We start from the raw sequence: 20,463 nt of genomic DNA on the forward strand, positions 1-20,463 counted from the left end.
CACACCTAGCAGATTGGCTAAAATGAAAGAAGGGGAGAGTAATGAATGCTGGAGGGGATGTGGCAAAATTGGGACATTAATGCATTGCTGGTGGAGCTGTGAACTGATCCAATCATTCTGGCTGGCAATTTGGAACTATGTTCAAAGGGCTATAAAAGAATGCCTGCCCTTTGATCCAGCCATACCATTGTTGGGTTTGTACCCCAAAGAGATCATAGATTAAACAGACTTGTACGAAAATATTTATAGCTGCGCTTTTTGTGGTGGCAACAAATTGGAAAAGGAGGGTATGTCCTTCAACTGGGGAATGGCTGAACAAACTATGGTATATGCGGGTGATGGAATACTATTGTGCTCAAAGGAATAATAAACTGGAGGAATTCCATGTGAACTGGAAAGACCTCCAGGAATTGATGCAGAGTGAAAGGAGCAGAGCCAGAAGAACATTATCCACAGAGACTGATATACTATGGTAAAATCGAATGTAATAGACTTCTGTACCAGCAGAAAGCAATGACACAGGACAGCTCTGAGGGATTCATGGTAAAGAGCACTACCCACATTCAGAGGAAGGACTACAGGAGAGGAAACACATAAGAAAAGCAACTGCTTGAACGCATGGGCTGAGGAGGACATGATTGGGGATGTGGACTGGAAACTACCACACCAATGCAACTATCAACAATTTGGAAATAGGTCTTGATCAAGGACACATGACAAAACCAGTGGAAATGTGCATTGGCCATGGGTGGGGGGAGTGAGGGGGGTGAAGGGGAAAGTAGGAGCATGAATCATGTAACCATGTTAAAAATGAATATTAATAAGAGTTTAAAAAATTTTTTAAAAAGTCTGGCAAATGAATAATACAAAAAAAAGATAATTTACAAAAATTATCTCATTTGATCTTCACAACAACCCTTCCAGGTAGGTGCTGTTATTATCCCCATTTTCCAGATGCGGAACCTAGAGGTGGAGATCAAGTGGCTTGCCCAGGATCACACAGCTAGCTAGAAAGTGTCTGAAGCCAAATCTGAACTCGGGTCTTCCTGACTCCAGATCCAGTGCTCTATCCACTGTATGTGTCACTTAGCTACATTCAAAAGTTTCTTAGAAGTAAAATTGACTGGCTTTCCATTTCAGACAAATTAGCACATTCCCTCTTCCCTCTGGACAATCTAACCTAGCTCCAGGTAAGCCTAGTCAGCTGCTTTTACCAGATAGGTTCTCACCTACATTTTTCACCACCCTTATTTGGAAATAATTCTCATTTGTGTCTATGACAAACGCCATCCTCAGATCTAACGTGGCTCTTACCAATAGCTCAGAGGCTTTGGATGCAACTCAAGAACGAAGCCTTTAGTTCATTTTATATTTGTGTTCCAGATCCAGAGCTGGGAGGGACCTTAGGGGTCAACTAGTTGATCTCCCTCATTTTACAGTTGAGGAAATGAGGCCCAGGGAGATTGAGTGACTTATCTAAGGTCATACTCCTTAAAACACAGGTGGTAAGTCACAGGTAAGATCTGAATCCCCATCCTCTTGACTGCAGAGCCAAGGTTCTTTCCATTGTTTCTGGTTGCCCCATAGGATCACAGATCTAAAGCTGGAAAGGATCTAAGATGTCACTGAATGCAACCCCTTCATTTTACAGTGGAGGAAACTGAGGCCCAGGGAGATCAAGTAACTTACCTAAGGTCATTCAGGCAGTAAATAGCAGAGTTGGGATTTGAATCCAGATCCTTCAGAAAGAGTCCAAGTCCTTTCCACCATTCACACCTCTTGCTAAGTGTTAAGTGAGTCCTTGGGATACGAACCCCATTATTGTCTATCATACTAGACCTACTAGGCAATCCTTTCATAGACAGCATGTATCTTAAATAAAGGTGGAACATTCAGAAAGTCCCAACGATACTGATGGGACCAACGCTGGTTGTTGAGCCCTTCCCCATTGGCTACCTACCGGTCATTCACAAATTCTATCTCGTTTAAGCCTCACGACAACTCTGTGAGGAAGGTACTACCAGGGTATTATTATGAAATAGGAAACTGATGGAAGTTTATGGAAGAGGAAACTGATACTGGGAGGGGGACTTACCCAGGGTGACATCTAGCAAGCATTTTAGATGGGATTTGAGCCTAAATCCTCCTAAGTCAAAGTCTCTAACAACCTAGTGGGCAAGGACTACTCCATGTGACAAGTCTTCCAGCTCTCCTCCTGACAAGATTAGACACTGATACAGTACAGTGGATTCAGTACTGGTTAAATGACTACACCCAAAGAGCTGGTCCCTGGCAATATAGAAGCTCTCTGATAGAGTTCCCAAGTGTCTGATGTCTAGGCTTTTTAACAGTTTTATCAATGACTTGGATGAAGGAATTGTTGGCCTATTTATCTAATGTGCAGATGGCCCAAACTAGGACAGTCAAGATCCCAAAAGGGCTCAACAAACTAGGCCAATGGGCCAAATACAACCGGAATGAGAGAGGCAATGGCTGCACTGTACCATGCCCTACCTAGCCAGAACACATTTAAAGTACTGCATTCAGTTCTGAGCACCCCCACTTTAAGAAGGAAACTGGAAAGGGGAAGAGCCTTCCCGAGGAGAGAGACCCGAATGGGGAAGGACACTGAGATCATGGCAGAGTAAAATTGGCTGAAGGCAACTAGGGATGTTTACCTCGAGGGGTCAGAAGAGGTATCTTCAAGGTTTTGAAGAACTGTCACATGGAAGACTTATCTGACTTGTTTTATTTGGCCCCTGTGGACAGAACTATGAGGCAGCTAAGTGGCAGAGTAGATAAGAGGAGCATGGGATTTGGAGTCAGGAAGACCTGAGTTCAAGTCCTTCTTTGTATTTGCACTACTGTGTTTCCCTGGGATGAAACACTTAACCCCTCTATGTCTCAGTTTCCTCATCTGTAAATGGGAATAAGACCAACTCCTACCTTCCAAGGTTGCTGAGGATAAATGAGACAAAGTGCTTTACAAACCTCAAAGTGCTATATAAATTCTAGCTACTATTGGTGATTATTATTATTATTATTATTATTAACTAGGAGCAATAGGTGAAATGGGCAGATAGGCAGATATAAGGAAAAATAAGTTTGATATGGAAATGGAATTGGGGGAATTGACCGCCTTGAGAGGGCACTCTTCCTCACTGAGCTCTTGACACAGAGGCCTACTACCAGTCAGGTATGTTGTGGAGGGGATTCTTGCTCATGTCCAGACGGGTTGGATCACAGTTCTGGCGTGCTTTGACCTCATCCTTCTTTCACAGGTTCTGAGAAATAATTTGCCTAAAGTCACACAGCTAGAAAGTGATGGGACCAGGACTAGAACCTCGGACTTCTGCCTCCTTCTAGAATCTCCAAAAGCTCTAATGGCAACATCAGTTCCTCCCAAACCCTTCTTTCATACCAACAGAGGTTCCCACTCAGTGGAAAAACTACCAAAACATGGCGAGTCTAAGATGCTCAGTTCCGTCCCCCACCCTTCATCTTTACTGACACTAAGAAGACGACGATAAAGGAGAGCGAGCACACACAGAAATCTCATTTATAAGGCATTGTTGTCCTTTATTGATTGAAAATGTCATTTTAAAAAGCGTTCAAAATCAAAACAGGTTAGAAAAACTGGGTTTGCATAAGAGAAATGACAGGAAATTAGCCTACCCTGGGAGAAGATAAATGGAGCCGCCTCTTCACAGTGAGGCAGCAATCGAGAGGATAACGGGACAAGATATTTACAAAAGCAAATATGGAACCAGTGCTGGCGAATTCACATGGCTTCATTTCCTCGCTCTTGTCATTTGGTTCTTAACAGCGACAGCCATGCTCGGTATGGGCTCCGTTACCCGAAGTACCATGCTTCTCCCATCAGGGGCCCAGAGGCCTCTTAAGCAGGCGTCTGTATAGCTCAGCATTAGAAAATTGGTTTTCGGCACGGTCTGCTTTCCTACCGTGACTCTGATCCATTTGAGTTCCTTATGTCACTAGGAGTTTCCCGTTCATCATCTTCACATCGTTCTGTAACTTTGGAGGGGACAATTCAAAAGAGGCCTAGCTTTTATTGGGGATGATGTCTGAGCCTTCAAAATAGCCATGCTCCTTGCTATGTGAAGAACATAGCTCATCAGAGATCTAAACTGAGAGGGGACCGCAGAGACCGCCTAGTCCAACCCCCTCAGTTTATAGAGGACAAAAATGAGGCCTAGAGTGATCTCCTCAATGTGCTAGGCCTTGGTTTCCTGAAAATGAATCTGAAAAATGAGAGTGCTGAGCTCCCTTTACAAGGTAAAGGTCCCTCTCTCAGAAAGACTTTCCCGGCCCTTTGGAACCCAGGAGGGTGAGACTGCCCCAGGTGAATTTAGTTAGGTGACAGGGGAGCATGGTTCTTTCCCAGCATTACCTTGGCCAGCCTGCTTCCTGAGAATAGTACTTTCCCTGGGGGGCAGCAAGCAAAAAGCCACGTACCATACTGTGTAGCAGCAGGAACTGGAGACCACCGAGTACCGGGGAGGGAGGGAGGGGTGGCCAGTTTGGGGAGCACGGCAATCAAGTTTGAATGAGGGGGGGTTAAAACAGCATTTGCACAAACTGTCACTCATCAGTATTCCTGGCCAATACATCTGGAGAACAACTTTTTGGGGGTTCACTTCTGTTTTGTTTTTCAATCTAATGCCCCTTTTTTCCATCCCTCAAAAGGGATCTGTCCCACCAGGACGGAGCTGCACCTGCTTTGGGGATTTGCTAAGTATCTACCACACATCCTTTCCTAAACTGCATTGAATTATGTCTGAGATCTGCTGACTATGTCTGTGACCATGAGCTGTGGCCCAATCTGTACTGCTGGGGTCCCAACAAAGTCACTGGGGAAAAGGGGGGAGCCAGATAGGAAGATACGCCAGCTCCAAGCAGGCCCCACTTGCAGGTGGGCAGACATTGGCCTTCCTGAGTAGAGCAGATTCTTGTAAATGATATTGAAAAGCCCCCTCCTTGGGGGTGGGGGGGGTTGGGGGACTGCTCCAACTCTTGCCACAGTCTAGAAGTGGGCCAAGGAGAATGAGTGAGCGTCTCCTGTTAGAACTCAGCCTCTTGGTGGAGACTTGGAGATGCCCTAGTGAGAGGGGGCAAGAGAAACTCATGGTCTGACTACAAGGAGGGGAATAGTAAGCGAAAGCATGTTCCAAACAGAATGATGTACTATTGACTACGGTTAAGGCCAAGCACTGGGGAAATGCAAACCGTCTATGATGCTCTAGCTGGAGAAGCTGCCACGACACTGTCATCACACGCTAGAAATAGGCTACCGGCATCACAACTCAGCATTTGTGGCAATGATGGGTGCTCCTGCTCCATCAAGTGAAATCAAGCATGTCAATGAAACCAAAGCAAAAGCAACAAAAGGACTACTGGGTCTACTACACTATCTTGTTGGAAAATCCAAGAAAAAACCTGCATGTGTGTACATGAGGTGGGAGGGCCACAGGCCAGAGGATCTAGATGAATACAGTAGTGCTTTCCCATTCCTTTGGGAGGCCTTTCTCAATTCCTCACCCACCCCACCTCCCAGGTATTAGCGCCATCCCCCAAGTACTCCATAATGATTTTGTATCTATTTGGTGTTGACTTGTCACATTGACCCTTCCTGAGTAGAATTTAAGCTCCTTGAGGACAAGAGTCATTTTGTTTTTTGTCTTTTTATCTCCAGCCTGGCGCATAGTGGGGGCTTAACCAATGCTTCTTGAATGACTAACTGAGAGGCTTCTTTGGGAGGAAGGAGTGAGTGAGCCAGTCTCCCTTACTGGGCACCACTTGGCAGCTTTTTGGAAAGCAGCTTTGTCCAAAGAACTAGTGACCCATCTGGCCGAAGAAGAGATTGGATGAACCGTGAATCTGGGGCCTTTGCTGACCCCTCCTCTCATTGTAATAATTTCTATTTGTTTCACTTCCTTTTTGAATGGAAGGCTATTTCCACTACAGAATCCCGATTTCCCCCATAATAGAAAACAGTCAAATACAAAGAAAGCAGACAAGGCGAGGAGCAAAGTGAATCAAAAGGTCTGATCTTCCTTTCCCGGAGATCCCAAGATGCACATGAGTGAATGCCGGCAGCGTGATTCGGGTAGCCTCAAGCCAGGAGGGAAGCCTTGCTACCCGAGTCTGCCCTCATGCACTCATCGGTTTGCTTCAAGAGCCTCCTGACTAACTTTTCTAAGTCTTTCCTTGACTTCAATTCTTCTTCTAGGCATTGCTTCATCTTTTTATTCTCCTAAGTGGACAAAAACAAAAACAAAAAGCCATGAAATGATATGTTCCAGAGAGAAGCAAACAGTTTCAGGCCTCACAAAAACCAGAGGCGGAAGTCCAAAGGGATGGGTATCAACCAGAGTCAGCCCTAGAGCAGAGTATCATTCCCAAGTTGATTTGGGGTGGGGGAACACAGGGGAGCCCCATCACCTGAAACCTAAAAAGACCCACCCCAAAGCTTATTGCTGTGTGGGACCCCCACCACAGAATAAATAGCCTAGGAGGCAAGGCCGCCAAGCCATGGCTGAGTTATGATGAGATTCACCAGTTCTGGATGAGCCCCGGGTTATAGTAAGAGTGCAAGGGGAAATATTGCCACTCTCTATTTGGCCTCTCTCCCTGGCACAGATCTGTCCGAGTCTTTAATTCCCAACTCAAGACTTGAAGTGAAGCCTGTGCACTGCGGACTGCTGGCCGACAGGGAGAGCCAATACATGAATTATGATTGTGCTTACACATTCGTTATTGGGAATCATCACTGCCTCCTGAACATAAGACCCGACTACAAGGCCAGGCCCAGGAACATGAGTCTTGGCCATAAGTCGAGACTCCCTAAGTTGTAGAGTCGGGCCCCAGAGGTTCCTCTGTAAAATACAAAGCATGAATTCCAGCCCTAGACCACTAATGGATTTGGACGAGGCAGGTCATCCTCAGAGTCAAAAACGCATCAGCTTTAACAACACAAGTAAAGAAAAGCAAGGCTGTTCATGGACTCACTGCCCCTGGCCTCTGCTCTGGTCTTTACGGATTCTCTTACCTGCTTTAATTCCTTGACTTCATCCTTCAGTGCATAAACAGTGTCAACGAGGCTTCTGGGAAATAAACATCGAGCTGAGGTCAGGAGTCAATATGTGGGTAGTTAAGGACCAAAGTACATTTTTACAAGCCCAGATCCTGGGCAGCATTTCATTTTGTAGACAACCTGAGATCACAAACCAATTGAGATGTCAACATCTCCTTAGAGATGATCTCATTTAACCATCTCATTTTATATATAAGGAAACTGATGCCTAGAGAGGGAAAGCAGATCGCTCAAGATCACACAGCAAACAAGTGGCAGAGCCAGGACTAGAAATGACTTCTCCTGGTTTGGCGGAGTGTTGGTTGTACCACCCCAGGATGAAAAAAGGCCATTGTTTCATAGTCTGGGGGAAAATTACAGCCGCCACCCCAAGTCATTTCACTCCTATTCTACAAACCCCACCACTTTTCCCATGTTCTTTATACTCTCAGATATCCGTGGCAGGAGAGAAGAGACCCTACCTGTAAGGACTTGGCTCACAGAGAATGGGAGCAGCACTAGCCCCTCCCCAAACAGGCCTATGTCCTTCTACTTAGTGGTTGTCCATCTTCTTGTTTCCAATGCATCCCCATCTCCCAACTCCTGGCACTGACACTGGCTGTGCCCCAGGCCTGATCTGCTGCCCCACCCCATCTTTCCCTCCAGGCTTCCTTTGAGCCCCACTTAAACTCCTCCTCTTCTACAGGAAGCCCTTCCTGGTCTCCCTTCATTTTCATGCCTTTCCTGTTGCTTATCCAGAGTTTATCCTGTCTATGGCTTCTCTATACACAGTTATCTGCATGCTGTTTCCCCCATTAGACTGGGAGCTCCTTGAGGGCAGGGACTATCTTTTGTCTTTCTCTGAATCCCCAGTGCTTAGCATAGTGCCTGGCACATAGTAGGAGCTTAATAATTGTTGACTAACTGCCTAACACACTCACTACCTCCCCTAGCCTTTTCCCATTGGGAAGAGTCCCAGACAAAGGAGTTGGAAAGATCTAGGTTCGAGTTCTGGTTTGGCCATGTGTCAGCTGTATGAACTTGGACAATAAATCACTTGACCTTGCTAACTCTTGGCTTCCTCACCTGTAAAATGGGATGGATAATCCCTGTTCTGCCTCTCCCAGGGAGTTGTGGAGAAAATCAAAGCAGAAGATGAGTGTAAAGAACCATACAAAAAGCAAGTAAAGACGGGGACCAGGGAATGGTTATGTCGCAAGGCGTGGAGGGGCCAAAATGCAGGCCTGAAAATGGCAGTAGTGGAGGGGCCAGGATGGAAAGAGGCTGGACCATAGGGCACCAATGCTTACCATCCTGGCAATTCTGCCATGGACCACTGGGTTTCTTTACCCTGATCACATGGGTCTGGCTGCTAGGAGACTGAAAAAAATGTAGCAGAATATGTACAGACAGCATTGGTTTGCTATGTGTCCTCGGGTGAGGCATTCCCCTCCGTGCACCTAAGGTCCACCTCAGGGCAAAATAAGGGGACTAAACTGGATGTCTAGGGCACCTTCTCACTCTGCCTTCCTATGATCTTACAGAAAGAGACATTGAGGCCACAAAAGCAGCCCAATGATTGGACCGCTTGACTTCTGACAGCACCATTCTGTCAAATGAGGCAGAAGCAAAGTATGAACGGGAATATCTCCTTTCAAAGCACAAGGGGCTGGCTACATTCATCATTAGCCAGACTGAGAAAGAACTTCCAGGTTCCCAAAAAGATGCCTTCTATGCCATGGAGGGCTGTCATTAACTCAAAACTCACTTGCACCCCTGACTCAAGCTACAAGGCTAATGAGTGTTGGGGCAGCTAGGTGGATCAGGGGAGAGAGCCAGGCCTGGAGACGGGATGACCTCGGTTCAAACCTGCCTTCCGATGCTTCCTAGCTGTGTGACCCTCCATTGCCTGGCCCTTACTGCTCTTCTGCCTTGGAACGGATAATTAGTATCAATTCTAAGATGGAAGGTAAGAGTTTTTCTAAAACCCAAAGGCAATGTGTGTTTATCAGAGGTCCCCAAGGACTTCAGAAGCCCCACTGTCCCTCAGGAGGGCTGGTCCACTGTTCACAGTCTTCTCAATTTGGTCAAGGAAAGAAAGTGCCAGGCCTCCCTCCATGTTTCTCCTTATGACCTGAGTCTCCAACAGGCCTGTGGGGAGAACTGCCAGGTGGTAGGCTCCATGCTCACGGCAGGGTATGCACAGAAGGCTTCGAAGGGATTGGGAGACAGGGCACTGAGAAGCCATCACACTCCCAGGAATATAGATTCCTCTAATAGGTAAATAAGCTTCGCTAGACGTTTTCCTCCCCGGCCCCAGCAAACATTTCAGGGAATTTAGAACTGGAAGGGACCTTGGAAGCCATCTAGTCTGATGTCCTCATTTTTCAGAGAGGAAACCCAGGAGGCCTCAGAGCTGCCCCAGGTCACATGGGTAGCAAGCGGCAGAGATGGGATTGGAAAGCAGGTCCTCACACTCCAAATCCAGCACTCCTCCCATTGGGCCCCCCTTTCCAAGTCCCCCATAGATGACATTATCAGGCACATGAGCAGCTGGAAGTCCTCTGCAAACCCCAGTCACTACATCCACTTACTTTTCTTCTATAACTGTCTGCCCATTGCTCCTTGTCTCCTCCACAATAATTTTCTCTTCCTCTGGGAGTAAGACCTGTGGGATGGAGTCCTTGCGGGCACCTGGGAAGGCAAAGCACTAATGAGGAAAAGGCGCGGAAGCATCAGCTGAAATGCTGTGCAGAGCACCAAGACCCCTCTGCCATTCTACAGCACCACTACAATCTGCTGATGGATACCTAACTGAGCCATTGACTCAGGGGGGCCCATGTAGTACACAAGTCACATCCTCCTCAAAGAGTACAGCAGTAGTTTCCAGCTCTCACCAGAGAGGTGGGGGACCAAGGTATGGAATAAGGCATGCCTCACCCCAAACGGACAAGTTGTTGGTGTACTTTTCTTAAATGTCCTTGTCTTTGGCACTGGGGAAGTTACTGAAGGCATGGCAACATAAGAAATGATACATCAAGAAAACATTCTCCACACACACACACCCATTAAAAAAAAAATAAACCAAACCAAACCATCCAAGAGCATGGTAGATGGGAAGGTCACCTGCTCTCAAAAGATTCTCTTCTACCTCCTTTGCAACCAATGAAATTTAACCCCAAGTATTTGCTTGGCTTCTTCAGGCCACTCAGACAGAGAAGCCACAAAAGAGACAACCAAATTCTTGCTGGCATTTACTCAAGCTCTTCCTAGACTGTAAAAGCCAGGAGGGCAAGAATCCTTCTCAATGATATTTGGCTTTCCCCCAGTGCCTAGCACAGTGCTCAGATTGGGCACAGGACCAATATTTTACTTCTGCCACAGCACTGTTATGGCTTCAGGGAATGAGAGACCTTGAAAAATAGCGTAAGTGGAAACTGAAAGATCTTGGCTTACTTTGGTCAATGCTGCTGGCCCCTGGCTGCTCAGTTAAGCCAAAAACCAGAGCTCCTTGACTTCATTCTTGCCCTTTCCCCAACAGCACTTGCATAGGAGGCACTATTTCCAGATTTTCAGAATAGCTCTGAAGCTGGGGTTTGATCAAGCCTCATTCTCGAAAATGTGCAACTGATCAAAGATAGTATTTTAACTTCCTTTCCAAATGTGCCTAGAAGATGAGATTAGCATCTCTTCACAGATACAGGTACTCTTCGGGCTCTTTAATTCCTAACAAGAGCTGGTAAGGGTATCTGCATACTTCAAAGAAAGAGCACTTAAAAAAAGTTTGGGTTTTTTTCTTTTTCATTTTTATCACCTCCAGTTCTTGCACTCTTTTGCCTCTCTCTAGGTGGAGCTGAGCAACGCAATAAACAAAGGGCTGGGTCGCTACAACAGCTTTATCTTCAAGATCTAGTCCTATGTGTAGCCTGCACTACTCCCGTTTCCTGAGGACTGCTTCAGTCACACCATGCACCCAGTGACATGGCTCCAAATCTCAGGAAAGGCAGTCATCATTGAGGAGCTCCCCAGTACTGGGGAGCAGGGGATATATACCTGGGGGTAGGAACCCATACCTGAGCCATGGCTTTGCTGAAGGCCTGCACTGGCACTGGTGCAGTAGGCCTCGATCACTCTCAAGATCTGGGCATCTTCTTCCAAAGCTGCTGTGCCTGGCAGGAGAAGAGTAGCAATGACTTCACAAATACATCTCTGAGTGAGTCCTGAATCTAAGCCATGGGGTACCGTCCCTCTGATTGATGGGAAGGAGGGAGAACCCGTCATTCAAAGGGTGTACCAGCATCAAGCTAGGTCCTTCCCCTCCCCTGAGATCCTAGCAGGACAGAGAGCATTTCTTGTCCATGGTGCCATGCCACAGGAGCCTCACAAGACTACAGATAGAATGGACATGGATCTCAGAAACCATTTAAGTATATACTCATTCTCCTATCATTTGACAGAAGAGCATACTGAGGTCCAATAGGGCATACCCAACAGGTAGTAAACAACAGAGGCAAGATTTGAACACAGGTCTTCTAACTCCAGTTTCAGTGCTGTTTCTACTGCACTGTGTTCTTTAATTGGTGGCTCTAAGGTCACCTCTTCCAGAAAGCCTTCCTCTCATTCCATCCATCTTCCAGCCCACCAGGATGACCTCTGACTCAGCTGCTTCCCAGGTTACCTCTCAGGAATCATTCATGATACTTGTGGCAGAGCACAAGGGCAATGCCTGCCATGTTGGCTTTCAGTGTAATAACAATAATAATAACTTCCTTGAACATCAATTTGTGTTGTGAGAGGGGAGGTGCAAGGGCAAAGGAGGGGTAATGGAGAAGCAGAAGCTAATATTATTGTCATTTTACAGATGGGGAAACTGAGGCTGAGAGGCTAACGAGTTTGCCCAAGGTGACAGGGAAGATGCAAACCCAGATCTGGCTGACTCTAAGGCCAGGGCTCTCTTCCTCATTAATCCATGAGCATGCCACAGTCAATGAATAGGGCAGAATAGAGAGAGTTCTGAGGCCAGAAAGAACAACAAGGGCCATCCAACCCCAACAGGCTCATTTATCAGGAGAGGCAACTGAGACCCAGAAAGCGGAATGAAATGACTTAGTCAAGTGGTAAGTGACAGAGGCAGGATCTGAATCCAGGTCCCCTGATTACACAAACAGTGATCTTTCCACTAAAACCATACTGCTGGACCCAGTCAGGAAGGCCTGTGTCACTGACACTTAACCCTTCTGTTTCATGGACCTTTAGAAGTCTAAGAGCTCTCTGGGCCAGAGAAAATTCATGCTTACTCCTCAATGCAGACCTCCAAGATGGAGCCAATGGCCAGTCAATCCCTGTCACTGATCGAGAGAGACCGGCCAGACTGATTCTTTAGTCTGGCACTCCTCCCCCTGTGGCTACATTTCTGTGACTAGTTTCTCAGGCAACTAATAATAGCTCAAATTTATATAGTGCTTACTATGTGCCAGGCCCTGTGCTCAGCGTTTTACAATTAGTATCTCATTCATTTGCTAGTGCTTTTACGATGCCAATTTTACAGATGAGGAAACTGAGGCAATTCACAGCACACCAGGGGGACCTGAGATTCTAAGGTTTCCCTCCTGAGGTCTAGCTCAACTACCAGGGAAACCTCGCTAGCATGAGAGATATTTCTAAAAGACTGCAGAACATACCCCTGGGGAGGCCCTGCAACTGCAGAGTTGAGAGGGGCAGCCAGAAAGATTCCCCACAGAATGAAGCCAAGTGGCATCTGATTGGGAAGCCCTTAAGCCCCAAGAGAGCATCTTGGCTCCCCCTAACCCCTAGGCCACTCCATTCCCCGCAGTGATATCAAATCTGAGCCTGCACCCATACTCTAGCCTAATATTCCAGCAGCAGGAGAGTCTTAGCAAACGCAGGGCATCCACAGAACCTGGGGATGAATGAGAATGCTGCTGTTGAGCCTGGGCCCCCACAAATGCAGGGGATCATGGTCAAAGGGCACGGCCAGGGCCCAAGCTTACTTAAGGGGCTTTGGAAGAAGGAGGAGGAGGAGGAGGAGCCTTCGTAGCCAGATGATGCCCATGACTGCACTATATGACTGTAACGTGTTATAATGTGCATTTCTTGCTGTCTCAGGATTCTTTTTTAGATAGTCCCATGTAATGTGATATAGGGACTTTTGCCATATGGGCATTGGTGAGCCTCTGCATGACCACTATATCTGGCCACTGTGTCCAACTCTACATATGATGTTATATGTGTACCTACTGTGAGACTTGGTTTTGCCATATGGATTAATGCTACTTACATCATTATCATAACAGCAAGCATTTCTATAGCAAGTCATTATTTCACTGCTGTTTGCCTCAGTTTCCCCATTTGTAAAACAGGAATAATAAAGGCACCTGCCTCCCTCAAACGAGATATTTGTAAAGCCCTTAGCACAGTGCCTAGCACATAGTAGGCACTATAAAAACATTTATTCTTTTCTCCTTCCCCTTCTCCCCATCACATTCAAACCCCCTGCTTCCTCCAGCAGTACATGGCTATGGCCATGCCCACCCTTTGGTGCTAGTCATTCCTAGAGCTGTAGGCATGAGTGGGCATAGGTGGCATTACTCAGAACTGAGGATCCCCAGTCCAAGTTGCCCTCGCTCTATTTCTTCAAACCAACCAAACAACCAAACAACCAACCACAGCAGTAACTTTTGGGAAGTCTGCCTGCCCGCCTGCCCGCCCACCCACAGCACCTACTTTTCCTAATGACATATTCTTCCTCTGATGCTTTTCTCTCCGTTTTTCTTTTATGGAGAAACTTCTTCATTGTCTTGGGGCTCTTGCTGGAATCCTATGAGAGATACAATGTTCCTCATAAATTAATTCCTCCCAAAAGCAGAACTTGAGGTCAAAAAGGCAAATACATGCGAAGAGAAGGTCCCTGCCCGTATTTGCCTGTCTATCTGCATGAGGGTACCTCGAAGCTTTTACACAGAGAGGTCACCTATGTTCTGTCCTAGTATTCCCCACATGGCTAGTGATGTGAGCTATGTAACACCCAGAGGGTGAGCTGGAGAGGCCCCAAAGGAAGCAAGTGCTCCTAGGGAGGATGCCACTTACAAACAAGGTATTTGAACCCAGCAAGAGAAATGGCTAGACTGCCCACAAGGCTCACGTCTATTGTCTTTACTAAACTTCCTGAATTTGAGGTTATCGGGGAATTTCAGGCAGGTTTGAAGGGTTCATCCTAGCAAGAGTTCTCTTGTGCCCCCCCAAGATGGAGAAACTGAGGCTTCACTCAAGGACAAGTGACTTCTACTGATATGTCAGAAAGAGGAATTGAATTTAAAAAACTTCTTAGGGCACGAGATGTTGGCATCTGCTGACTCAACTGACATTTCCTCAAACTCTCTCTAAACGACCAAACGTACACGGCCGTATGTATATGGCGCCTCCCATGTCAGCAGGTGGAAAAGGAGCAGACCTTCAAGCCAGACTTAGAATTTGAAGTCAGAAACTGACCCACAGTAGATATGAAATGTCTGTCCAGCATCACGGAGGAACACATCGATTGGGACCCAAGATGTGGGACTCAAGAGTTGACAGGGACCTGGAGGCCCTTGAACCCCAAATCCTGTGCCTTCGATGTCACTGTATTATCGATCCTGTCTCTGACACCTCCTGTGACCTTGGTTGCCAAGTGCTTTTAAGCATCTCTAAAAGTTCTAGATGAGATGCCAATGTGTACGTGGGGAGATCCTGCCGCTGATGGAATCACAGGTTCCGTCATGGCTTTTCCTCCGTCACCCTCCACCCTCCACCCCCACTGCACCACCATTCTATCAAGGGCTACCTTAGGAAGGTGCAGAAGACAAGACCCACTTTTCACCCCAGGCACAGTTAGCCGTGTCTGACTTGAAAGCAACAAGAGAGGGGCAAATATTCCATGCAGCACTTCTAGGACTGTTTAGCAAGCGGGGCCCTGGCTGTGTTAGTGCAGATTCAACAAGTACTCACTGTAGCAGGGTTACATTCTCAAGTACTGACAGAGGGGAAGCGAATGGAGGAGGAGGACAGCTTTGTACATTAGGGACAGAGGAGGGCAGTGCAAGCGTTAGGAGGGCCGCGAGGACACTTTCTACCCTTACCTTCAAGATATAAGACATCCTCTAAAAAGGGATATGTAAAGAGAGAGAAGAAAAGCATGAGAAAGGCTGATTTGTTACACCGGCCAAGTTCATTCCGCAATCATCTTCAAACGACATGAGAGATGTTAGTGCCACCTTAGCCCCTCCTCAGTGGGCCCCACCATTGTCACAGCTTTCCCCGTTAGTTTTCCATAGAAAATCATGCGTTCCGTGCAGAATCCCAGATGATGAGCACTCCGTGCTAAAGACACAATAACCCAAGCCCTCCAGCAGGGGGACAAAAAGGGCTCATGCCTTAAGTTTTAATAGATTAGTGGGGTGCGGGAGGATCTTGTGGACTGGACCTTAACCAGGGCCGAACCATTTTACCCAATACTCCAAAGGGCCTGTGAACTCACTGATGTGACTGGCCCCTCCACAGATGCATATCTCAACCCCTCTGGGCCTGTCCAGCCCCTGTGACTCCTGTCCGTGTTCTCTCCCATTTTAACAGTTTAATGGGCACAGGATACTTCAAAGTAAGATGAGGAGGAGCGATACAGCTAGGGAAAGTAGGGGCATTGTGCTCAGGTCACCTTAAAAAGAGGACCCCTGGATGACTTTGGGGAATCCAGAAAAAAACTGAGTATTTCTCAGTCCCCCTCCTGAGTACTCATGTGTATTGAAGAGTCAATTCAGGTTCCGGCTTTGAAAATGAGATCAGGGAGTCCCAGGGGGCCCCTGTTTTCTTCTGATCTTTTCTGCTCTGAGTATTGAAGGCACGGATTTGACAAGGTGGCCAAATGTCCACTCTTACATGAAAGTGACATTGGATGGTGCTAAACGGTGTTCTAACACTTTTCTAGCCCCATCTGGAAGGACGCTTGGCCTCAACCCCCACCCCCAGCTCCCCACCCTGAGGAGGCCTCTCCCAGCTGACAAAAACAGGTGCACTCAACACTGAATCAGACCTGGAAAAGGAACTTTTACTTGTGATTGAGCATCTTTTCTGAAATTGGAAACCAAGACTAGAAACAGGTCAGGGAAATAGGTTCCGATGGGCTGGAAAAGGTAAAAACTGAACACAAGTTACGTCATTTGGTAACTGGGGTTTCCTGGCTATGGCCTGAACAGGAACAGGAGGGTGAAATCCCCACATCCCTCAACCCCAGTAGACTCTTGGGGTTTAACTCTAAGAAGTTCTCTTCCCCACTTCACTTTTTCTATGAAAGCCCTTACAGAGAATTCTCTCCACTTGGGCCTTGATTTCCCAATTCTGACCTTTCCACTTCTAGTCTTCCCATCTGAATGTAGTTCAGGGCTTTGCCATCTCCAAGCAGGTGACTCATGAGCAATGCCACCCCCAGAAGTCTCCACGTTTGGGGCTAGGAAACAATTGCCAAAAATCTAGAATGCTGAAAGAGGGCTCAGAGGAACGATTGGGCTTCACTCATATGGAGATCAAAGGATCACAAATCCCAGGTTGAAAGGGACCTCACAAGCCCTCTAGTTCAATCCCCTCATTTTACAGAGGAGGAAACTGAGGCCCAGAGGGAGAGAGGACTTGCCCACGGTCACACAGCTCAAAGGTAGCAAAGTCAAGATTTGGACCCAAGTGCTTCCTCTGACCTTAAATCCTACACTCTTTCACTGTACTCATTTGAGACTTGGCAGAAGGCATCCACCATCAGAAATCATAATGATAACTTTAGTTTGATGAATTCATTAAAAATCCCAAGAAGAGCTTGCAGATGGAACCCCTTAGCCCTTAGCTACCTACCTAGGTGCCTACAAAATAAAGGAGGGTGCCCCAAAGGGGCTCCCCAAAGGAACCTTGAGTGTGGAGATTGAGAGAGAGTCTGCAAGGAATTCAGGAAATCTTTACTGATAGACAGCAACCAATGAAGAGTCTTGCTAAGTGTGTGGGAACCCAGAAATGTCAGTACATCCTCCAAATGAATCTCTAGAAAAGGGAAATGGCCCTGGAACTCCCTTCTCAGCACTAAGAAATAGACCACTTGTAGTAGGATTACCTCTTTGTAACCTAGAGCTGCTGACGGTCTAAGAGGAGGTGCGGGTCTGAGACAACTTAAGCTCCAGGGCTTTGGAATTGGGGGAGGCTCCAGTGGTCCTCGAGGTTGTCCGGCAGCACTAGAAGACTGGGAAAATGTCTCATGAGATGCTGGCATTCTGCCATGTCAACACTACCACAAGGCACACGGGGAGAGAACAAGTCATAGGCCCAGAGCAGAGGACGGCACGGCTGGAAGGAGCCATCGAGAGTGTCTAGTCCACCACCACCCGACCTCATTTTTCAGCAGGAGAAACAGAAGCCCAGAGATAGGAAGTTGCTTGACCAGGGTGGTTTTGATGGCTCGGCCACAATGGCCCAGGCCCACCCCCACCCCCAGAAAAGGGAAAGGGGAAGATGAGTTATCCATGTATGGGTAGGACAATGGCCTCCTAGAGTTTCACCACTAAATTTTCTCAGTCCAGATTATGGGATTGCTTTACCATGTGGACAGCATTAGATGGACTGAGAGAACTATTATCCGTTTTCTCAAACCTTAATTTGAGTTGTTTTTTAGGATTTCGGTTAGATCCTATTTCCTGGGACGAGAAAATGGAGCTGATATGGAAATACTGGCCTCCCGAGTCTGACTCCTAAGACCACTCAGAGCCTTATACTATTTGGTATAGAAATCATCTCACTAAGCTGGACTTCTGGACATCAGAACTTGGCAGGATTTCTCCAGGGGATGGACTGCAGGTTCCCTTTGCAATCTCTCTTCAAGGATGGTCTACTGCGCAAATGAATATGGAGGGAGGGCCAATAAAGTTCTAGGGGCAGCCAGAGGGTAGGTGATAGGGAACATGGTCTGAGTGCTCATTATTTCTGTGCAAGGGAAGGAAGAGAAAGAGCACCCAAATAAGAGGCAGAACATAATTTTCAAATGCTGGCCCTGCCACCTGCTCACTGGAAGAGTTTGGGCAAGTTGCTTCACCTTGCCGAGTCTTGGTTTCCTCCTCTGTAAAATGGGACTAATGACAGTAGAGCTAGCCCCATCACCACCACTAGAGGAGTTACTGTTGTTATTGGGACTGTGACTATTCACAACATGATACTCCTCACAAATATAGCTGGATAAGTCACCAATGCTCCCAAGCAGAAATTCCTCTTGGAAGACAGGAGCTGTTAGCCGTGTTATGGCATGAATCTAGCTACAGGTGACAAAGCTACAGTCTCTATGTCTCTACTGCTGGCTCTGCATTGCGGTGTCTCCTGTTCTACGTTAGTAAGGTGCCCTGGCTGCCGAAAATCAGGAGAAGGTGCAATATACAAACACAGGCCACATGCTGGCAGCTTTTCAGAAGTCTTTGATACATGGCGCAACACACGGGACTTGCCGTGGAAACAGAGACACTCATCGATACCTGGACCTCATCAGACTCCCCAGGGGCAGAACCAAGCCCAGTGCTTACAGACTGGGCGCTCCACGAGTGGGTTTTCACAAGCACACTGCCTGAGCCAGTGCCCCTGATCAGTCTGTGCAGGTGATCCAGCCACTCCTGGAGATCCTGGCTGCTGGAACAGAACACCATCATCCTGTCGAACAGGGGACCTGCAAGTAGGATGGGTGGAAGGTGAGCTAACCAATGATCCTCCGTTTTGAAGGAGTCCTACGGGGATGACCGTTACCAGACCCATGAATCCCTAGGGAAATACAGCTTGCCCACTGCTCCTACAGGGCCTCCAGCCACAGCTACTAGAGACTTGGCACTGCCCAAAGGTTCCATGTGAGAAACATGACATTAAGGAAGAGGTGTTACCCCTGGCACACTAAGGACCATGGGACCTTTCTGTCTGATGTGCAGCTGAAACCTTGTCTCCTCTATTAGAGTATGAGCTCCCTGGGGGCAGTCTCAGGGAAGACACTGCCTGACTCTTGGGTTTGGATCCCCATCACTGAGCACAATGCTTTGGTCACAGTAAGGATGTAATAAATGCTTTGTTCATTTGACATTCATTCCTAAATTCTTCTAACAGAAGGTGTTTCATCTCAAAGAAACCCCCTTGTTACTTTCCAGCCATGTCTTCTATTTTGTTCCTTACATCCCTCTAAAGGGACTGTGAAACTCCAATAGAAAATGTCTTTCAGTATCACAGACCAAAATCCTTTTTCTTGTTATTCAGAACTTTGGCGAACTCCCAATGTGGAAATTCTCTCTGATGACAGCCTGAAAACTTGTCTATAATTTCTCATCTTACCGAGAGCTGCCAGGACCCTGAAAGCTGAAGGAGCTCGCCCATGTTTATGCAACTTCTCTATGGCCAAGGTGAGATCTGAATGCAAGTCTTCCCGACTCCAAGGCCAACCCTCCAAGCTGTCTCTTGGAGTTTTCATTTTTGTTGGTGTAGCGAATGCTTAGTGCGGAAACATCTGCCACCAATCTAGTTCAAGCACTATTCTGCAGCAGAGGGCCTTAGAGACTTGTCTTGGCCTCAGAGAGGTTAAGTACTTTGCCCAGGATCACACAGCTAGTCTGAGGCAGGATGTGAACCCAGATGTTCCAGTGTCTCAAGATGAACACGGCAGTCCTTTCCAAGTCTAAAATTCTAAGATTCTGCAGATTTCCCCCTCCCAAGGGAGTCCATTCCACTGTAGGAAGAGCTCTCACTGCTAGGAAATCTTCTCTTCCTGTGCCCCCTGACCCCACCCCACCCCCGGGGTCTGATGACATTTTTTAAAGACAATTTTAAATCTTGCGTTCTCACAGGCCGGGTGAGAATCAAGCTGGGGCCTCTTAAGGCTTTCCACCTGAAAGGAGAAGAAAAGAAGCCCCCATGATTCCCCTTCATTATATCTCAATAGGTCTTGATTCGGTTCAGTTAAGGTTTACGAAGCTCTCCACTATGTGCCTTGCACACACTCTCCAGAGTGCTGGTGGTACAATGAAAAACCATTTATGGAGCTTAGCACTGGAGGAACAAATGGAAAATAAAGCCAGCGTCCCGGCCCAACCTCAAGGAGCTTACAATCATATGGAGGGGATGTAAGGAGACACCAACTGACAAATGAAGATGGAAAAAGTGGAACCGAGCAGCCTACTGGGCTGGGGGACCATAGTGGGTGAGATCCCCGATAGATGGGGCTGGGACCAAGAGGGGGAAGAGGCCACCCTGAGGTGGGCCTTGGATCAGGAGAATGAGGAGTCCAATGGCAAGGGGGTGACTTTGCATTTCATTCCTCTCCC

General features: G+C 47.2%; 2 protein-coding genes across 2 annotated transcripts in view; one reads left to right on the forward strand and one right to left on the reverse strand.

Moving 5' to 3' along the window:
• The window catches only part of LOC123253517 (transmembrane 9 superfamily member 2-like), a gene marked incomplete at its 5' end in the record, with an annotated part of 941,355 nt that overhangs the window by 631,080 nt on the left and 289,812 nt on the right, over positions 1 to 20,463 (forward strand). The gene's annotated exons all lie outside the window — the stretch shown is intronic.
• Positions 3,556 to 20,463, reverse strand: part of ARHGEF6 (Rac/Cdc42 guanine nucleotide exchange factor 6) — a 119,245-nt gene continuing 102,337 nt past the window's right edge. The window contains exons 13-20 of the mRNA XM_044682631.1: positions 18,691 to 18,830; positions 17,241 to 17,366; positions 15,229 to 15,249; positions 13,838 to 13,931; positions 11,167 to 11,262; positions 9,688 to 9,787; positions 7,070 to 7,124; positions 3,556 to 6,274 (exon numbers count right to left, since the gene is read on the reverse strand). Coding sequence (XP_044538566.1) covers positions 6,134 to 6,274; positions 7,070 to 7,124; positions 9,688 to 9,787; positions 11,167 to 11,262; positions 13,838 to 13,931; positions 15,229 to 15,249; positions 17,241 to 17,366; positions 18,691 to 18,830 — 773 coding nt within the window. The 3' untranslated portion in view covers positions 3,556 to 6,133. The remainder of the gene's footprint in view (positions 6,275 to 7,069; positions 7,125 to 9,687; positions 9,788 to 11,166; positions 11,263 to 13,837; positions 13,932 to 15,228; positions 15,250 to 17,240; positions 17,367 to 18,690; positions 18,831 to 20,463) is intronic.

The sequence above is a fragment of the Gracilinanus agilis genome, chromosome X (genome assembly GCF_016433145.1).
Source record: "Gracilinanus agilis isolate LMUSP501 chromosome X, AgileGrace, whole genome shotgun sequence".
Classification (NCBI taxonomy): Eukaryota; Metazoa; Chordata; class Mammalia; order Didelphimorphia; family Didelphidae; genus Gracilinanus; species Gracilinanus agilis.